Below are 18,815 nucleotides of genomic sequence, written 5' to 3'. Positions count from 1 at the left end.
TGGTGGACGTTAGTCATTGTCTGTTGTACTGTTAACACCTTAGCTGCTTCGAATGTTCAGCACCCAGTGCTGAACGTTCGAATAACGAGCGCTGGCCCGTCGGCCAACGGTCGTGCGCAGCACTGGGGAGGTAGCGCTCGTGACGACCGTTGTCGTGCGCAGCACTGGGGAGGTAGCGCTCGTGACGACCGTTGGCCGACGGCAGCGCTTAAGGGGTTAATACTGTTGGATATAAAATAGCTCAGTGTTATGATGCTTATTTCCTCCTATATTAATAGGGATAGAATAAACCGAACTACAATACTGGTTGGCCGAGTTACGATAACAAAATGGGGTGAACTGGAGTGTCACTCTCGAAGTAACATACTTAGGGCCTGATGACTATCTTGGGATCCTATGTATAGAGTAATATTACTGTCACAGCATGTTAATTGTTGGTAATTTGAAATGCTATTAAATTAGCCAAGACCTTTTGACTTTCCTAAAATATGTATAATATACTTTCATATATGGTTTTCAGTCATTCTTCTTCATCCGTTAGACTCTCGTTGTTTCATTCACATTTTGCTACAGCATATCACGCGGGGCAGTGCGTCATCCTACTTAAACCACTGGTTAACTTCACTGTGAGTTAAATTCTGTAGCTCACTAGTTCCCTTCGTTGCCAGTGTTTTTACTTTATATCTACTTTAGTGTTGCCGTTGTGTTTAGAGCCAGATGTGATAGCAAGACACTGCTGATGAGCAGTCCATCTTTATCAGAACCCATCTCCTGCCAATGCTGTTGCAAATTCCTTTTGGAGTGTTTTACTTTTTTGACTGCTGCTGTTTCACAGCATACCAGGTTATGTCCATTTAAAACTGTTCGGTATTAAGTTATCCTCTTTTTACCTTTCTTGCTCTTTCCTTCGATTTTCTTTTCTTTTTCCTTTTTCTTCCTTCCTCCTTCACTAATGTGTTTCTTTCTTCTTTGTTTCCTTCTTACCTTCTTTTTCTTTTCTTTCCCTTTTCTGTTCTCTTCTTTCTTTCTCTTGCTTTCTCTAATCCTTGCCTTTTTTCCCCTCCTTCCTTATCTTTTCTTATTTCTTTCATTCTTTCTCTTTCCTTCTTTCTTCTTCTTTAATTTCTTTTTTCTTTAATTTATTTTATCTTTCTCTCATACATTATTTATTTCCTTTCTTCTGGTTCCTTATCTATTTTTTATTTCTCGTTCTCTCTTCCAATCTTTCTTCCCTTTTCTTTCAATTTTTTTCTGCCTTCCCTCCTCTTCCCTTCTTTGCTGCCTTCCCTTCCTTCCTTTTTGTTTCTGTCTTTATTCTCTTTCTGTCTTTATTCTTTCTGGCTTTATTTTCTCTCCTTTCTTTGTTTCCTTGTTTCTTTCTTTATTCCTTTCTTTCTACCTCCCTTCCTTCCTTCGTTCCATGTAATATGTGTGTGTCTTTATATATTTTTTAAGATCAAAAAACCGTATTGGGCCTGTAGCAAATAATGGTATTGTGTTTAGATTGATGAGGGCCTGGCATAATCCCAAGCAACAAAGTTTTGCAAAACCCTTTACAAATCAATTGGCAGAAGACTGGCAGCCATTTTCCAACCTACTGATGTTGATAAACGCTTGTTTCATCTTTTGTTGAAATGGAAGCTGAGGAGAACCCCTCCTCTGTCACGGATGATCCCAGTCTGATGCATTTCCTTCCTATTACTGCAAGTTAAAAGTTCTTGCCATACTTTTGACCTTAAGGGTAAAAACTATTTCCCATCATGGGATCTTCAGTATTGTACATAATATTGGGGTATCTCTGCCTAAACTCAACAATCCCAGAAATCTTCTTTCAGTATAGAGGAACAAACTCCATTTGCACATGAACAGGTCCTATCTGCTAACTGCAAAATTTAGATGATCTTTTTTAAAATCTTTTAATACATTAGCTAGAACATGTCATACAGTCTCATTTTAGGAAATTACTAATTTGTATAAAGAGCGGCATGATATAACCTTGACAAAAAGCATTTCCCTAGGGATCAGGCTTATTTGAATATCATCCAACAATGTTCTGATGACTATTTCTAATTGCAGAGTCCTTGCCTTTTGAATTCCCCCAGGCAGCAGTCTGGAGCTGTAAACGTTACAGTTATTGCTCCAGCACACCAATAGGTGACACTATCAGGCTCATCTGTGGCTTTCTCCCATCTCCGGAAGTGGCTGCACACATTACATAGCTGCTACCCTTGTGCAACTAACAGTTTACCATAAAGAAGGGAGACTAACACACCAAATAATCAGTACCTCATTTTGAGACTGAATTTCTTCTTCAAGTGTTTCCTTCATTGCTAAGTTACTGGTATTCAGAATCTAAATGCTCTCAAAAACTCAACGTATCTACAAAATGTGCATAGCACAGTATCTATTTTAAGTAGCTCCCGAATTAACCATAAACTATTTACTTATAATGGTGCACATGTCAATGGTCTTATTCAGGGTGAACAATCGAATGGCACCCTCGAAAAAAGCTCACTCTTATTTTTCATGCCCCACATTTACAGACTAAACAAACCTCCCATTGTAAAATGTAACTACAATATTTAGTACAATATAATCTTTCGGGTAGCTACGTCTCAAATATACCTTTTTAAGGTATTTAATTAGTTCTCCAGGAGAAGATGTACTTTTAAATGTAGGGCTTACCACATAATCGGAAATGTGGGTTTTTCTGTATATTCAGATTTGCATATTTTTCCTTTTGCGCAGCACTCTCAGATGTCTGAATTGTGTCATTAGACCCTAAAATCGTTTTACTGCCCCAACAATTTTGTTTTCTGTCCTCTGATAGAGGTGGGTAAAACCTGTATGTAAACATCTCCAACTGTTTTATGATCCTAGGAATAGCCTTAAAATGTTAATTTAATCTACATACTTTCACAATTAATAAATAACAGTAGTAATCATCCTCTGATTCATCCTAAACTGAAATTATGTTTCCTAACATTGTGCTGAATTACTTCCTTGTATATCCTCTGCTAATCTCACCAACTTAATTCTATAACTCCATGATCACAAATCCATATTACGATCCATGCTACACAAACCCATTTTGACCCTTTTTGTTGAAGAGTATTACTGTACTGCCTTTTCTGGAGTGATTGGTGGCTTTTTGTGGGGTTTTGGAGCTACTGATAATTTTATGCGTTTAATTTGTGTAGCATTTCATTTCCATCTTGAATGGATGCGTTTCTATTTCTCATTTTTATTTCGTGTCCTTTGTTATGCATTGTCCCACTAGAAATCCTAAATGAGCTGGGGATTGCTGCCTGCCTTGTAGCCGGATTCCTACACATGTATCTTTGTCAGGAAATTTATATTCTGAATTAATTTACAGACCTTCCCCACCAGAACAGTTGTACTAATGATCAGTCCCTAGGGGTATACATTGTATGCTACAAATAGCAAATATAAGTGCAGTGGTATGTAAGATCAAGTGATTAGTGCAACAGGCTAGTCAGCAACTAAAATGCTAACAAAAATCACCAAATGTCAGTTTTCCAAAACTCTTACATTTATATAGATTTTTTTTTAAAAATCGTTATGAAGTACAGAATTTACTCCTCATGGGTGACAACCACTGAACATTCACCTACCAGCCACCTATCCTCTGCAGGAGGCAAGTTTGAGTTCCTTCCACTGCCCCGTTCAAAATATTTGTGATACAAAATCCCTAGTACTTTAGTTAAACAACTAAGGGAAAATAAATTAACAGAGTGGACAAAATCAATTCTTGTAGCTATCAGTTCTCTATATGGATATGAAATGATGCAGCATTGGGGTCGATGCTCTTACGTTTTCAAACTAGAAGCTATTTCGTAAGTTCCATTGTTCGATAATTACATACCGTAGTAGTGAGTAGTTTGACTTAAGATTGCAGTTATTCCTCATTTGTTCATTCGAGCAAGAGCTCAGATCAAACACCTATTATTACATAGACCAGCTGGCAGACCATTAAGAGAGCACCAAGTCACATTTTTACTACTCGAAATAAGAATATCATGCTGAAGGCGAGGCCACAATAGTCATCTACCCCCAGTATACTGATGCATAACTGAAGTTCTATCAATCAATCAATCAATCAAAACATTTGTATAGCGCGCTACTCACCAGGAGGGTCTCAAGGCGCTTGGGGGAGGGGGGTCCGCTACTGCTCGAACAGCCAGGTCTTGAGTTGCTTCCTGAAAGAGAGGTGGTCTTGGGTCAGGTGGAGGTGGATGGGGAGGGAGTTCCACGTCTTGGCAGCCAGGTAGCAGAAGGATCTTCCTCCCGTTGTGGCTCGTCGGATGCGGGGGACGGTGGCGAGGTCGTGGCTGGTCGATCGTAGCTGGCGGGTGGGAGTGTAGAAGGTCAGGCGGTCGTTGAGGTATCTTGGGCCTTGGTTGTGGAGAGCTTTGTGTGTGTGGGTGAGGAGTCGGAACGTGATTCTCTTGCTGACGGGGAGCCAGTGCAGGTTTCTCAGGTGTTCGGAGATGTGGCCGTGTCGGGGAATGTCCAGGATGAGGCGTGCTGAGGCGTTCTGAAAGCGCTGGAGCTTTTTGTGAAGTTTGGCTGTGGTTCCGGCGTAGAGGGAGTTGCCGTAGTCCAGTCTGCTGGTGACAAGGGCCTGGGTGACCGTTTTCCTGGTTTCGGTGGGGATCCACCGGAAGATCTTACGTAGCATGCGTAGGATGTTGAAGCACGACGCGGAGACGGCGTTGATTTGTCTGGTCATGGAGAGGGAGGAGTCCAGGATGAAGCCCAGGTTGCGTGCGTGGTCTGTGGGTTTGGGTGCGCGAGTTGTCCCAGGCGGAGGGTGAGGATCCCAGGATGAGGACTTCCGTCTTATCTGAGTTCAGTTTCAGACGGCTGTTCATCATCCACTCGGCTACGTCTTTCATCCCTTCGTGTAGTTTGTTTCTGGCGGTGGCGGGATCGTTGGTGAGGGAGAGGATCAGCTGGGTGTCGTCGGCGTAGGAGATGATGTTGAGGTTGTGTTGGGGTGCGATGGCCGCAAGGGGGCTCATGTAGATGTTGAACGGCGTGGGGCTGAGTGATGATCCTTTTGGTACGCCGCAGATGACTTCGGTGGCCTGGGATCTGAACGGGGGGAGGCAGACTCTCTGTGTTCTTCCGGCGAGGAAGGAGATGATCCACACCAGTGCCTTCTCCTGGATTCCAATGTTGTTGAGGCGCTGCACTAGGGTGCGGTGGCAGACCCTGTCGAACGCCGCGGAGAGGTCCAGGAGGATGAGGGCCGCTGTTTCCCCGTTGCCGAGCAGGGCTCGGATGTAGTCGGTGGCTGCGATGAGGGCGGTCTCGGTGCTGTGGTTGGCCCGGAAGCCAGACTGCGAGTGGTCGAGGCATCCATTCGTCTCGAGGAAGGCGGCCAGCTGTCTGTTGACGGTCTTCTCAATGACTTTGGCAGGAAAAGGAAGGAGCGAGATTGAGCGGTAGTTTTTGAGGTCGGTGGTGTCCGCTGATGGTTTCTTCAGTAGGGCGCTGAGTTCGGCGTGCTTCCAGCTCTCTGGGAAGGTGGCGGTGTCGAAGGAGGCGTTGATGATGTCCCGTAGATGGGGTGCTATGATGGAGTCGGCCTTCTTGAAGACGTGGTGGGAGCAGGGGTCGGTTGGAGATCTGGAGTGGATGGAGTTCATTATGCGGATGGTGTCTTCGGTGTTGACCTGGGTCCAGGCGCAGAGGGTGGTGGTGGGGGGCGTTGGTACGGTCGTAGGGTGCGTCGGCTGTGTGCTGAAGCTGTTGTGTATGTCTGCGATCTTGCTGTGGAAGAACGCAGCGAGCGAGTTGCAGAGGTCTTGCGAGGGAGTGATGTTGTTGTTTCCGGCGCTGGGGTTGGAGAGCTCTTTGACGATGTTGAAGAGTTCCTTGCTGTTGTGGGCGTTGTTGTCTAGTCGTTCCTTGAATGCGGCTTTCTTGGTGGTGTGGATCAGCTGGTGATGTTTTCGGGTGGCGAGCTTGAGGATGGTCATGTTGTCTGTAGTTGGGTCTCTGCGCCAGGCTTTCTCGAGGTCCCGGCAGTTCTTCTTGGACCTCTTGAGTTCGTCGGTGAACCAGGATGCTTTCTTGGTGCCGGGTCTGGCGGGGTGGGGGGGGGGGGGGGGGGGGGGGGGGGGAGGGGTCTTCAGTGGAGCGAGGTTGTCTGCGCAGTTGCTGATCCACTTCATGAGGTTGTTAGCGGCTTGGTTGGGGTTCGCTGAGCTGGCGGGAGGGTTGTGGCTCAGGGATGTGGCGAGCTGGTCGGCTGTGATCTTGTTCCAGCTTCCTGCTTCTGTTCCAAGTTCTAAATGCCTTCCACATGGAGAGTAGTGGACGCTGGTTTGCAGCTTGCTGCAGCCTGAAGGTTGCACCTAGTTTCCATTACACGTGTGTGTACCAAGAAACGAGGAAGTCATGAGTCAGCTGCACAACTCCCTCCAAACATTAGGAAGATTCAAAATATTGCAACATTCAAAAGGGAATTGAAAAGCCATTTGATGAGTAAGTACCTTGCATAGGGAAGCCGACGGATCGCTGGTATGAACGACTTTATCAGCTGAAGAGTGGTCCCACTTCATGAATACCAACATTGTCAAGAGACTGACTCCACTCACAAGCCTCGGCTGTACCCTGATCGATACCACAGTCATATGTGAACTAACTGCTGTTTTCATAACCAAACTATATAACCTCTACCTCACCTTATCTACCGATATGGATCGTGTTATATGCTAGGCCTTATCACCTTTTATTAGTAATTGCACATGTGTTTGGAATATACCTAGTTAGGCACCCTTATAGCCATAGCTTCTTCCACTTATATCTGTTGGTTTTTAGAATTGATTTTTAGAATTGATATTTGACTGCCAATGTGTAACCTACCTTGAGATTATGTGATGTAATGTGCTGAGATGGTTCAATTCGTCCCTAAGCAACAGAATTCAACGATACCGGGTTAATCAAACAATCTCAATAGCTGTTTTCATAGCCAAACTATATAACCTCTACCTCACCTATCTACTGATAGGGATCGTGTTATAAGCTGGGCCTCCTCACCTTTTACCACTAATTGCACATGTGTTTGGAATATATTTATTTAGGAACCTTATAGCCACAGCTTCTTTTACTTTATATCTGTTGGTTGTTAGAATTGATATCGGACTGTCAATGTATAACCTACGTCAATGTAATGTGATGTAGTGTGCTGAGATGGTTCTACCCATTCCTAAGTTACAGAACTCAACGAGTCCGGGTGAACCAAGCATTATCAACCCCTGGTCCTAATACAATTGGGGTCTCGCAAGGCCCACCTTATCTACTGATATGGATCGTGTTATAAACTAGGCCTATCTCACCTTTTATTACTAATTGCACATGTGTTTGGAATATATTTATTTAGGCACCCCTTACAGCCATAGCGTTTCTACCTTATATCTGTTTGTTTTTAGAATTGATATTTGACTGTCAATGTGTAACCTACCTCGTTGTTAAGCGCTCTGATACCCACGGGTCTTGTTCGCGCTATACAAAACTCTATAATAAATAAATAAATAAATAAATAAAAAAAGTACTGCAGCGCGTTACCCTTTGTCATTCAGACCTCACTTTGATTACCTTTGCCACCTTCTGACTTGCTTGCCATGCCTTGTGGTGGTGTCCAGCCGCATGTCCTTTCACCCATGGTCAGGCTGGCCTATAGGGCAATTAGGCAGTGTGCAACGGTTGGTCTGACTAGGCAGTGTGTTGGCCCGTTTTTAGCTCTTTGTGGGTTGAATTTTAACCTTGCAGGCCGGTTTTTTACTATTGGTTTCCTTATTATTAAAACAAACATAAGCTGCAGCAAGCTCAAATCCATGCAGTCTTCAATTTCTTGCAAAACACTTCTACCGTATGCCTTAACAAGTTCAAAACGGCCCCAATTTGCAAACATGGGGCTCTTATCTAGCTTTTTAATGGGGGAACTATTTTTTAATTCAAAAATTGTTGCCACCTCCACTCCTGCTACATTTGACGCCCACAAGCTGACTCTTGGGAATGCTCCAAATCTCACCCGACTTGTGATTTTCTTTTAATTGTATCACCGCCTGTATCCACGGACCACTCATTAAACACATCTTCAGCAGCCTGTTTAGCGAGCCTCCTGCAGTTCATGTTATAGTAAAATGTAAATAGCACTCCTTGAGAAGCTAGACTTGGTTGTCATACTGCCGTGGAGGTTTGTTGAAAGGCTCATTTGTTTCAACATTATTTGGGCTCAGGAGGCTTAAGATGGTTGGTTCATAGTACATTACTAAGCGTGAACAAGAATTCCTCATAGTGACTATTTGCTGGATGTGACCTGGAATCCACGATAAGGGAAAAACAGCCTTACAACGCTGTCATTAGCACGCAATACCTTTACCATGCATACATTACCACACATATGCCTTTACCACACATACCTTTATCACACACATTTTTTACCACACATAGCCCTTTACCACGCATGCCTTTGCAACGAAAATGTACGTATTTTTCTTTCTCACACACGCGCACTCTCGCTCTCACTCGTTTTTAGGGTTTAGAATTGTATGAGGGTATTGGGTGGCAAGAATATTTTTTTGAATATAAAGGGTAGGTAAGGATATTTGTGTAGCAAGGGTGTTTTTAGGGCTTAAGGTGGGTGAGGGTATTTGGGGGCAAAGGTGTTTAAGGGTTTAGGGGTGGGCAAGGGTGGTTTAGGGGGGCTAGGGGTATTGGATGCTAAGGGTATATATGGGGTTTAGGGGTTGTTTAGTGTATGGGTTGGTATTGATAAGGTTATATATATATATCGATGTATATGTACAGTAATTTTGTATATGTATTTGTATATATAGATATATACACATACATATTTGTTTATATGCATATATATATACACACTCATATATATATATTGACACTTTATACTTGCCTGTGAAATACTTACATTTTCGTTGTAAAGGAAATCTGAAAGAGACACGTTAGTGATAGATTCCTTACCTTAGAATATCCCCAGGCGTCAGACTGGATCCGGAAAGTTTTGCGTAGCAGTACCCTTGCGCGTCGGTAGGCGTAGTCTGCGGCTCCGCGTCCGTCATAGGCGTCGTGGGCGCTGTGATGACGTCGTCGGAGTACTTAGACGCCGCCTCCTCGTGCTGACGTCAGTTCTTCTTTTTTCCGCGCCAGCCAGCGCAGATCTGGAAAGAGCAGTTCCCTAGTCACTTTTTGACTAAACTTTTGTGATCTTTTTTGATCCAATTCGAAGTCTTTACGACTCCGACGGTGCCGTTAGGGATGCCCGGCTTCAAGCATTGCGACGAGTGCGACCGTACCATGTCGGTCACGGATCCCCACCGCTTGTGCCTGATGTGTTTGGGCGTCGACCATGACGACGAGGCCTGCTCCGACTGTCGGGCCCTCTCGAGGAAGGCCAGGCGGGAGCGGTCCCGCAGGCGACTCGAGATCCGCCAGTCGGACCCGCGCCGTGTGAGGTCCCGGTCCCACGGGAGGTCGAGGGACAGGTCGCGGGGACGGAGCCGTCACAGCTCCGGGAGTCGGCGCCACTCCTCCGGGTCCAAGTCGTCAGGTAAGAAACATAAGAAGTCGAAGAAACATCATCGCTCTTCTGACTCCCCCCCGACGCTCGCGCGATGTGGCCGGGGGTTCGGGTGACACCGCCCACGCGGCTCCTCGTGAGTCGCGGGCGCCGCGTTCGGCCCCATACCCCCCGGTCCCTGGACTGAACGCGACGCCGGAGGAGATCGAGCGCTTCCTCATGGCCATGAGGTCCCTTTCTCCTCCGACGGGTTCCGCGGCGCCTTCGGGCCCAGTGAACCCGTCTGGGGGCCCTAGTGGGTCGGGGGCTACGACCCCGACGCCGTCGGGTGCTTCGGCCTCGACGCCGCCGGCGCCTTCGGGCCCGGCGCCGCAGGGCTCCACGATCCCGACGCCGCCGCTGCCCTCGGGCTCGGCGCCGCAGGGTACAGCGGCCCGGCGTCGTCGGTGCCTTCGGGCCCGGCGCCGCAGGGCACCGCTGGGCCCTCGTCGGGCGTTGGATCGTCACCGGTGGACCTTACGACCCCCACGGTGTCGGTCCGTGTGGTGTCCCCTCCGGCGCCGTCCTCGGGCGGCGCCGTCCCCGATGCCTCCTCTCACTGGGTTCCGACGTCGGGTCGACGCCTGTCGGCGCCGCTCTCGACGCCGTTCGGAGAATTTCAATTCTATGAACCCACCCCATTCACTTATGACCCTGAATCTCAGGAGATGGGGGACGAGGAGAATTGGGAGGGGTCTGAGGACCCTCTGACCAGGGAGTGTCAGTCTAACATGGACTGGACAGGAGACCTTGGGGAGGCCAGTGGCCTGGACACCTCTCCAGACACTGGGTTTGTCTCTCCTCCTACCGTGGCTTCGGAGGAGGGTGCAACTTATAGTGTGGTGTTGACGAGGGCTGCTAAGGCCTTGGGCCTTGAGCTCCCCGTCGCGGCCGTGAGGACTAACCTCCTCACTGAGGTCCTTAAGCAACAGTCATGCTCCATGGAGCCTCTGCTGCCGTTTAATGAGGCCTTGACGGACGTTCTTTTGGGCACTTGGTCCAGGCCCGCTACAGGTTCGCCTGTAGATAGGAACGTGGCCAGACGCCACCGCGCGACCCATGTTTCCTGTCCACCCACCCCACCCCGAGAGTCTGGTTATCCAGGCCTCTAACTCCCAGACCGCCTTCCCGACGGCTCCCCCCGATCGGGAATCCAAGAGGTACGAGGCCTATGGCAAGAAGGTCTTCTCGTCCCTTAGTTTGGGACTGCGGTCTTCCAACACCGCATGCCTCTAGGGCCGTTACACCCACTCTCTGTGGGAAATGGTGGCGGAAGTGCTGCCAGAGTGTCCGTTGGAGGTACGGGCCAAACTCGGCCAAGCCCTAGTGGAGGGCCGGGACGCAGCGAAGTATTCAATCCGGTGCGGACTGGATACTACTGACTCGCTGGGCAGAGCGATGGCTATGACGGTGGCGATACGACGCCACACCTGGCTGAGATCCGCCAACTTCTCGGCAGACGTCCAGAATACACTCATGGACATGCCGTTCGATGGCCGTCGCCTCTTTGGCGACAAGGCAGACCACGCGCTCGAGCGCTTTAAGGACTCCAGGGCTACGGCCAAGTCCTTGGGCCTCTCGGCCCCGCGCCAGCAAATGGGTGCCTTTCGCTCCTTTCGTGGCCAAGGAAGGGGCGTCCCCACACGTGCCGCCAGCCACTGTCGTCCAGTGCGGCGGCGGCCGTGGAAACAGCCGTGGAGGCGGTCGGGGGAACAAGCGGAGCCAGTCCACACCTGCCCCCGCAGCATCCGCCTCTAAACCCTCCTAGTCCGTGCTTTTCGGCCCATGTGACGCCAGTGGGAGGCAGGGTTCGCCATCACCACTCTCACTGGCGCACACTCACTTCGGACAGGTGGGTGCTGCAGATCGTCCGAAGGGGCTACTCCCTCCCCTTCGAGACGACCCCTCAAGCCATGCCACCGCAACACCACCGCGTATCGGGGGATCACTTGCGGCTCCTGCAGGAGGAAGTTTCGGCCCTCTTGGCCAAGGGGGCCATCGAGCGCGTTCCTGGGCCAGAAGTAGGTCGTGGTTGCTACTCCCACTCCTTCCTGGTACCCAAGAAGGGCAAAGGGGGCCTAAGCCCTATCTTGGATCTGAGGAACGTCAACGGCTTCCTCCGGAAGGAGAAGTTCAAAATGCTGACATTGGCTCAGGGCTTGGCTGCCCTAGACCCAGGAGACTGGATGGTAGCGTTGGACTTGCAGGACGCATATTTCCACATCCCCGTCCTGCCGGCCCACCGGCGTTACCTGCGGTTCACGGTAGGCTTTGAGCACTTTCAGTTTACCGTGCTCCCCTTCGGCCTTACCAGCGCCCCACGGGTGTTCACGAAGGTGATGGCGGTGGTCGCAGCTCACCTGCGCAGGTTAGGGGTTTCAGTCTTCCCCTACCTAGACGACTGGTTGTTGAAGGCGGGCTCGCCCCAGGCAGTCGTCAGCCACCTCCAGACTACGGCGGATCTCCTGCACCTGCTGGGATTTTCCATCAATCTGCCGAAGTCACACCTGTGCCCCTCTCAGAAGCTCCTTTTCATCGGAGCAGTTCTCGACTCGGCGCAGTTTCGGGTTTACCCGCCCGAACAGCGGGTCCGGGATATACAGGCTCTGATTCCGGTCTTCTGGCCGTTATCCCGGGTTTCGGTCAGGTTGACGCTGCGGCTTCTGGGGCTGATGGCCTCCTGCATCCTTCTGATGCATCACGCACAGTGGCGGATGCGGGCTCTGCAATGGGACCTGAAGTTTCAGTGGGCCCAGCACCGGGGCAACCTGTCCGACCATGTCCTGATCTCGGAGGGCACTGCTGAACAGCTGCAGTGGTGGCTCACGGACCGCGATTGGGTCAACGGCAGATCCCTCTCCCTTCCCCAACCGGAGCACGTAGTTGTGACGGACGCGTCCCTCCAGGGCTGGGGAGGCCACTTGGGAGAGGCGGAGATCAGAGGACTCTGGTCTCCGGCGGAGTCCCGGCTCCATATCAATCTGTTGGAGCTGAGGGCGATTCGTCTGGCACTGAAAGCATTCCTCCCGTCTGTCCGAGGGAGTGCAGTGCAGGTGTTCACGGACAACACCACCGCCATGTGGTACTGCAACAAACAGAGCGGGTGGGGTCGTGGACCCTTTGCCAGGAGGCTCTGCGTCTCTGGCAATGGCTGGAACATCAGGGCGTGACTCTGGTGGTTCAACACCTGGCAGGTTCTCTGAACGCCAGGGCGGACGAACTCAGCCGTCGGTGCTCGATGGATCACGAATGGCGTCTGAACTCGAACGTGGCGCAAGGCCTCTTTCTGCGATGGGGAGAGCCTTGGTTAGATCTATTCGCCACCGAAGAGAACGCGCAATGTCATCAGTTCTGCGCGTTGAAATTTCCAAGGCGGCACTCGCTCGGAGACGCTTTTCGTCGCGAGTGGAGCTGCGGTCTGTTATACGCCTTTCCGCCTATACCTCTTCTGCCCAGAGTGCTGAAGAAGATCAAGCGCGACCGGGCACAAGTCATCCTTGTGGCTCCGGACTGGGCACGAAGGTACTGGTATCCCGAGCTACTCAGCATGTCAGTCGATCCCCCGGTTCGTCTGCCTCTTCAGGAGGACCTTCTGCCGCAGCAGCAGGGGACGGTCCTCCACCCGAACCTGTCCAGTCTCCACCTCCATGCTTGGAGATTGAGCGGCAACAGTTGAGGCCATTTGACTTGCCTCCTGAGGTTTGCAACATCATTCTGGCAGCCAGGCGTCCCTCCACAAAAACGGTATACGCCTGTAGGTGGAACAGATTTGTGGCATGGTGCACAGCAAAGGCTGTGGATCCCCTCAATGCCCCTCTCTCTGAGGTCCTTCTCTTCCTTCTTTCTCTTGCCCAGCAGTGCTCTGCTCTGGGCACTATCAAGGGCTATCTTTCGGCTCTTTCAGCCTTTCTGAGGCTGCCTGACCAACCTTCTTTGTTCAAGTCCCCTATTGTAAACAGATTTCTGAAAGGCATCACTCATACCTTTCCCCCTGTTCCTTTCGTGATGCCTCAGTGGGACTTGAACCTGGTTCTAACATTTCTGATGTGCGCTCCCTTTGAGCCACTTCATAACTGTCCACTTCGCCTTCTTTCTTTGTAGACTGCCTTCCTGGTAGCAATCACTTCTGCCAGGAGAGTGAGTGAGCTCCAGGCCCTCTCTTGTAAGCCTCCTTTCCTTTCAGTCAATCCGGTCAAGGTTGTTTTGAGGACTAGGCCCTCCTTCTTGCCAAAGGTGGTCACGGCCTTCCACATTGGGCAGTCCATCACATTGCCCACCTTCTTTCCGCCTCCGCACCCCTCGAGAGAGGAGGAGAGGCTCCACCGTCTGGACCCAAAACGTGCGCTCTCGTTCTATCTGGATCGCACACGCCAGTTCCGGGTGGATGATCAACTCTTTGTTGGGCACGCGGGCGCTAAGAAAGGGAAAGCGGTGCACAAGAGGACCATTTCTCGATCATCATGTGCATCCAGTCATGTTACTCCTTGGCTAAGAAGGAACCCCCTGTTGGGCTGAGGGCTCATTCCACTCGAGCCAAGGCCGCTACAACTGCCTTGGGCCGAGGTGTGCCCTTGCAGGACATTTGCCAGGCAGCTACGTGGGCCTCGTTGCACACGTTTGCTAGGCACTACTGCCTGGACAGTCAAGTCCGGAGGGACGGCTACTTTGGCCGCTCCGTTCTCCAGGACTTTCTGGTGTGATTATTGGTTCGCAGACCCACCACCACGGGGATGGTATTGCTGGGGTATCTATTCTAAGGTAAGGAATCTATCACTAACGTGTCTCTTTCAGATGCACAAGTTACTACTTGTGTAACGATATATCTGTAAGAGACATTAGTTAGTGATAGATTCCTTTCCTTCTGCGAACCGATATCTAGGGTTAAGGGTTAAGGTCATCCCCTTTCAGGGCCCTAGTTTCTTGGCACCAGTGTCGGTTTTTGTCATGGCTCTGCGCTTCTGGCGGGAAAAGCTGTGGCTAAGAACTGACGTCAGCACGCGGAGGCGGCGTCTAAGTACTCCGACGTCATCACGGCGCCTACGACGGACGCGGAGCCGCAGACGACGCCTACCGACGCGCAAGGGTACTGCTACGCAAAACTTTCCGGATCCAGTCTGACGCCTGGTGATATTCTAAGGTAAGGAATCTATCACTAACTAATGTCTCTTACAGATATATCGTTACACAAGTAGTAACTTGTGCTGCATGGTAAAGGCATATGCGTGGTAAAAGTGTGCATGGTAAAGGCATGTGCAGGGTAATGGCATGCGGGGTTGATGTCATACATCCTGTGATGATAATGCAGGGTTCTAGGGTAAATTTTACATTTCTGGTTGAGGGTCAAGTGTTCTCACACTTTGTGACATGGCTAAATTGGTCATTTTAGATATGAATTACACAATTGCAGGAGTGTGAGTTGGAGCATTTTTTATTTTTGTGATCATCAGCAAGATCAGCTTTAGTTTACCAAAACGGCGACTCTTGATACAGCTTGCCAAAATATCTTCTGATTCAGACTTAGTATTAGCCACTCAGGTTTACAGTGGGAGTCCTTTCTTTTCCCCTATAGAGTTGCCCCTATTTTTGCAAAAATCGACACCGGCTTTGCTGGAGCCTATTAAATAATGATACTAAAGTTTTCCCTTTTAATTTCTTGCCTAGCAATAACCTGTTGATTTCAAATTTCGTCCTTCACCTTTGCCCACATCATTGATGGTTTTATTCTGCTACGGTGGCATGCGTGGAAGAGAACCTAATGTGAAACCTGTTTTCAATAAACCTGGGTATTGAATTGATATTCATTTATTTGTCATGATACCGGGTTAAATGCAAGCTTTTGTTTAGTTCTTACAAGTCTGTTGACAAGGCGGCTAATGTGTTAGGCTAATGCTTTTTGGACCGTTCTGCAGAACTATTAATGAATGATGAATGTTTTCGGGCCACAGGGATTTCCTTGACTTTCAGAGCATACAAAGAAAGGATGTAACAATATTTTTTTCCCAGAGGACATTTTGTTGCTTACAGTCTTGTTTTTCTCGATGCTGGTTTTGAACCTAAACCTTCAGGTTCAGATAATTATGTTCAGTGTGTTTGTAAATACGACTGAGCTCACTTCCCATGCTATCTTGCAGCGATGGCAGCGTCAGTCAGTCCCAGGACGACAGCATCGTTGGGACAAGGCAGTGCAGGCACAGCGTGGCCATCATGCCCATTCCTGGCACGCTCTCCTCCAGCAGCCCGGATCTCCTGCAGCCGACCACTAGCATGCTAGACTTTACCAACCCGACAGGTAAGCGGCACCTTACACAAGGTGGATTACCTCACTACATACTTTCTAATATGCTTCCTTTTTTTAAACCGATTTAAAAATAAACAGTTGGGACATAAATGGTCACAAAGCCAGCTATTTGTGAAGATCCAACGTCATCACGTTAACCTTGCTTCACAAGTATCATTTGTTAATACAAATTGCAGTATAACTTTGAATCGATTCCTCTTCAGAAGTACTTTAAATGTTTAGTTGATCATTCTCTTCCACCCCTTCGAAACTGAAAATGTTTTGCCTACTTCATTTTTCTGTGACATCACATGGCGACCCTGGGTAATTACTGTTAGACTAAATAACTTTGGTTGCTCTCGGAGTAGCGCTACAAGGAATTACGTTGTTTTGATGAATTTTAGGACACGCATATGTTTTGGTCTGTCAGACCCCATATCCTAGAAAACCAGCTGGACATGGTTGTGGTGGTGGGACGGAGAGACAAAATGTACTTCTTTATGTGAAATGGAACATGTTTCTTATTTTAACTTTTAGCTTCATCACATGTAACAGCCGTAATATATTGTGTTATATATTGAAAAAAGGGAGAATTATTGTATGAATATCCAGGCTAGAGCAAAACATCACTATATACCACCAAACATTTAGTGGTGCAAGTAACTTTTGTTGAACCACCTGAGTGGCCTCTTACCCTTGAGACAACAGGAGAGATGCTGCACACCTAATTTGTTTGTTTATAAACTAAAAAAAATCAAGCAGCTATAAATGCAGCAAGATTCAAATTGTACGTTTTCCCACACTCATTCACCGTCCCTATCGTTTGCCATCTGTAGTTCTAACGCAGCGCTAGTTAAGCCTCTCCCCTAACGCATAACATACTACATGAGGGCCCCCCTGGAATCCCTGGATAGTTAATGGAAATGCTTACATAAAAAAATGCTCTTAATGCAGGACATGCTGTCCATGCTCATATTTTTTGTTTGAGGCAAAACATTTTCATACTTTCAATATAAGCATCTCTAGGAAATTAAATTGGATATCGGAGCAAGGTTTATGTGAATTTGTTTCAGTTTCTATGCAGTGGCTTGGTTATGGTTCATTTGTGGAAAATGGGGTATATCAAAATGCTTTGACATTTTCTAAAACGAGCTCAATTAGTCAGTACTCCATAAGATATTTATCATGAACTGTTTTGCAAAGAACAAGATAAAACTAGACAATGAAACGCCTAAGCCTGTAATTTACGTCATAACCAAGAAATATTGAGGGATGGGAAAAAAAAGACCCTTGGCGGTTGCATATTTACTTATCTATTAATTTCTAATTAAATTAAATGAGAATCCGTATGATATCACATCTTCTACAAATGTGCAATGTCGGCCGGATTAGAAACCCCCCACGGGTTTTATATCTAAATGAACAGTTTTCTCGGTACACACTCTTTAGCATGTGGTCTTGTCCTGACCTATTTATTCTCTTTTTCCATTGCCTACAGGGATTGGCTTATATTGTAAGTATCTTGTTAATAAAGAATACTCTCTGCTCTGTGCTAGTTTCTAACTTTGACTTTTTGCATTACCCTGTCTCTGTGTGAAATGAGTGAGTCTTCCACTGAGTACACTACTGTTCTTTATTGTGTGCCTGGGACTGTTACGTGGCTTCCTATTGGTTCTACAACTCTTACAATTAATGAAGAAGCTGTGATTTACCTGCCTTACCACAAATAGAGTAAATTTGTCATGCACTCTAAATAGACATTTTGGTGCCTAAAATCTGAATCCTAAAATGACTTTCTTTGAGGCCTTCTGTCGTATAACAAACAGACAGAAGAGATCTGAACCCATATAATTCTTGTTTTACTCACTGCCTTCTTGATTGGGTTTACATTGTTCACTGATTCTACCCCCTTTGTTTCCTGTACAAGCACTTTCAGTTAAACCTTTGAAATAAACAGATTACTTTTGGGTTTGTGATTTGCCACACCAGTGAGTAAATACATGAGTAATGAAACTAATTCCTAGACATATTTCCTTGTAGAGAGCCCAACGCAACGCAATCCCGACTCAAGCAGCCAAAGGCAGCAAATGCAATAATTGACTGTGACCAACATAAAAGGGTGTCTTACCACTCTCTGTGGGACGGGCCAGGGCAACAGAGGAAATCACTTACTAAGGAAAGGGCAAGAAACATAATTGTACAGCTGCTTTATCAATAAGAAGAGTACCACCTGTAAAAACGGTAGAAACACAGTGTATTTCCATTTGAACCAGCATTTATTGCTTGTGTGTGACATCCAAAGACATGCTATGTACAAATTTGAGAATGTCAGTTCCTCCCCTTCTTCCAGTTCCTCTCAGTTTTTCCTGATGAGACATTTCAAGAGTCCCTGTTTGTCCTGCAGAATGAGAATGCTTCTAGGATGTGTTCAGTGTTTGGGGCCCTCCCCCCTCTGGTTGCAGAATCAAGTGAGAGTCCAGCGGTCAACTGATGCACACGATGCTGAACACATGGTGCAGGACTCTAAAGTGCTGCCTGCCTCAGTCTTAGAGCAGTTATTGACTCCTTCATCTTGGACCTGTATTTGTAATTTATTGAAGGAGCTGCACAGTAGTCGGCTGGTATTGCTGTATGACATGGTGGTGAATGGCAGTCATATTGCCCAGGAGTAACTGAGCTCAATTTGCAGCCCGCTACTGCTATCGACCCCTTGACATTTATTTCTCTGTAAAATCCATATACATCACTGTTGCTCATACAGCTGCGTTGGTTCAGAGGCAGAAATGAATTTTATCTCCACTGTTGAGTGCTCACACACTCCGTGTGCATGCAGACAGTCAAAATGTTTGTTTATTGATTTTGTCAAACATTATTTTTGTCTGCACAAAACCTTTACATTTTTTTTACCAGTTTGGTGAGCTGAAG

At 47.8% G+C, this 18,815-nt stretch overlaps 1 protein-coding gene across 7 annotated transcripts in view; it reads left to right on the top strand.

Moving 5' to 3' along the window:
- RAPGEF6 (Rap guanine nucleotide exchange factor 6) overlaps positions 1-18,815 on the top strand; it is a 985,108-nt gene that overhangs the window by 882,745 nt on the left and 83,548 nt on the right. For all 7 annotated transcript variants that reach the window (XM_086931538.1, XM_086931540.1, XM_086931537.1 and 4 more), the window contains one exon: positions 15,745-15,902. In XM_086931538.1, the coding sequence (XP_086787664.1) occupies positions 15,745-15,902 (158 nt within the window). The remainder of the gene's footprint in view (positions 1-15,744; positions 15,903-18,815) is intronic.

The sequence above is a fragment of the Lissotriton vulgaris genome, chromosome 7 (genome assembly GCF_964263255.1).
Source record: "Lissotriton vulgaris chromosome 7, aLisVul1.2, whole genome shotgun sequence".
Taxonomy (NCBI): Eukaryota; Metazoa; Chordata; class Amphibia; order Caudata; family Salamandridae; genus Lissotriton; species Lissotriton vulgaris.
The sequence above is the reverse complement of the archived record's forward strand: the minus strand, read 5'-3'. Positions and strand labels throughout refer to the sequence as shown.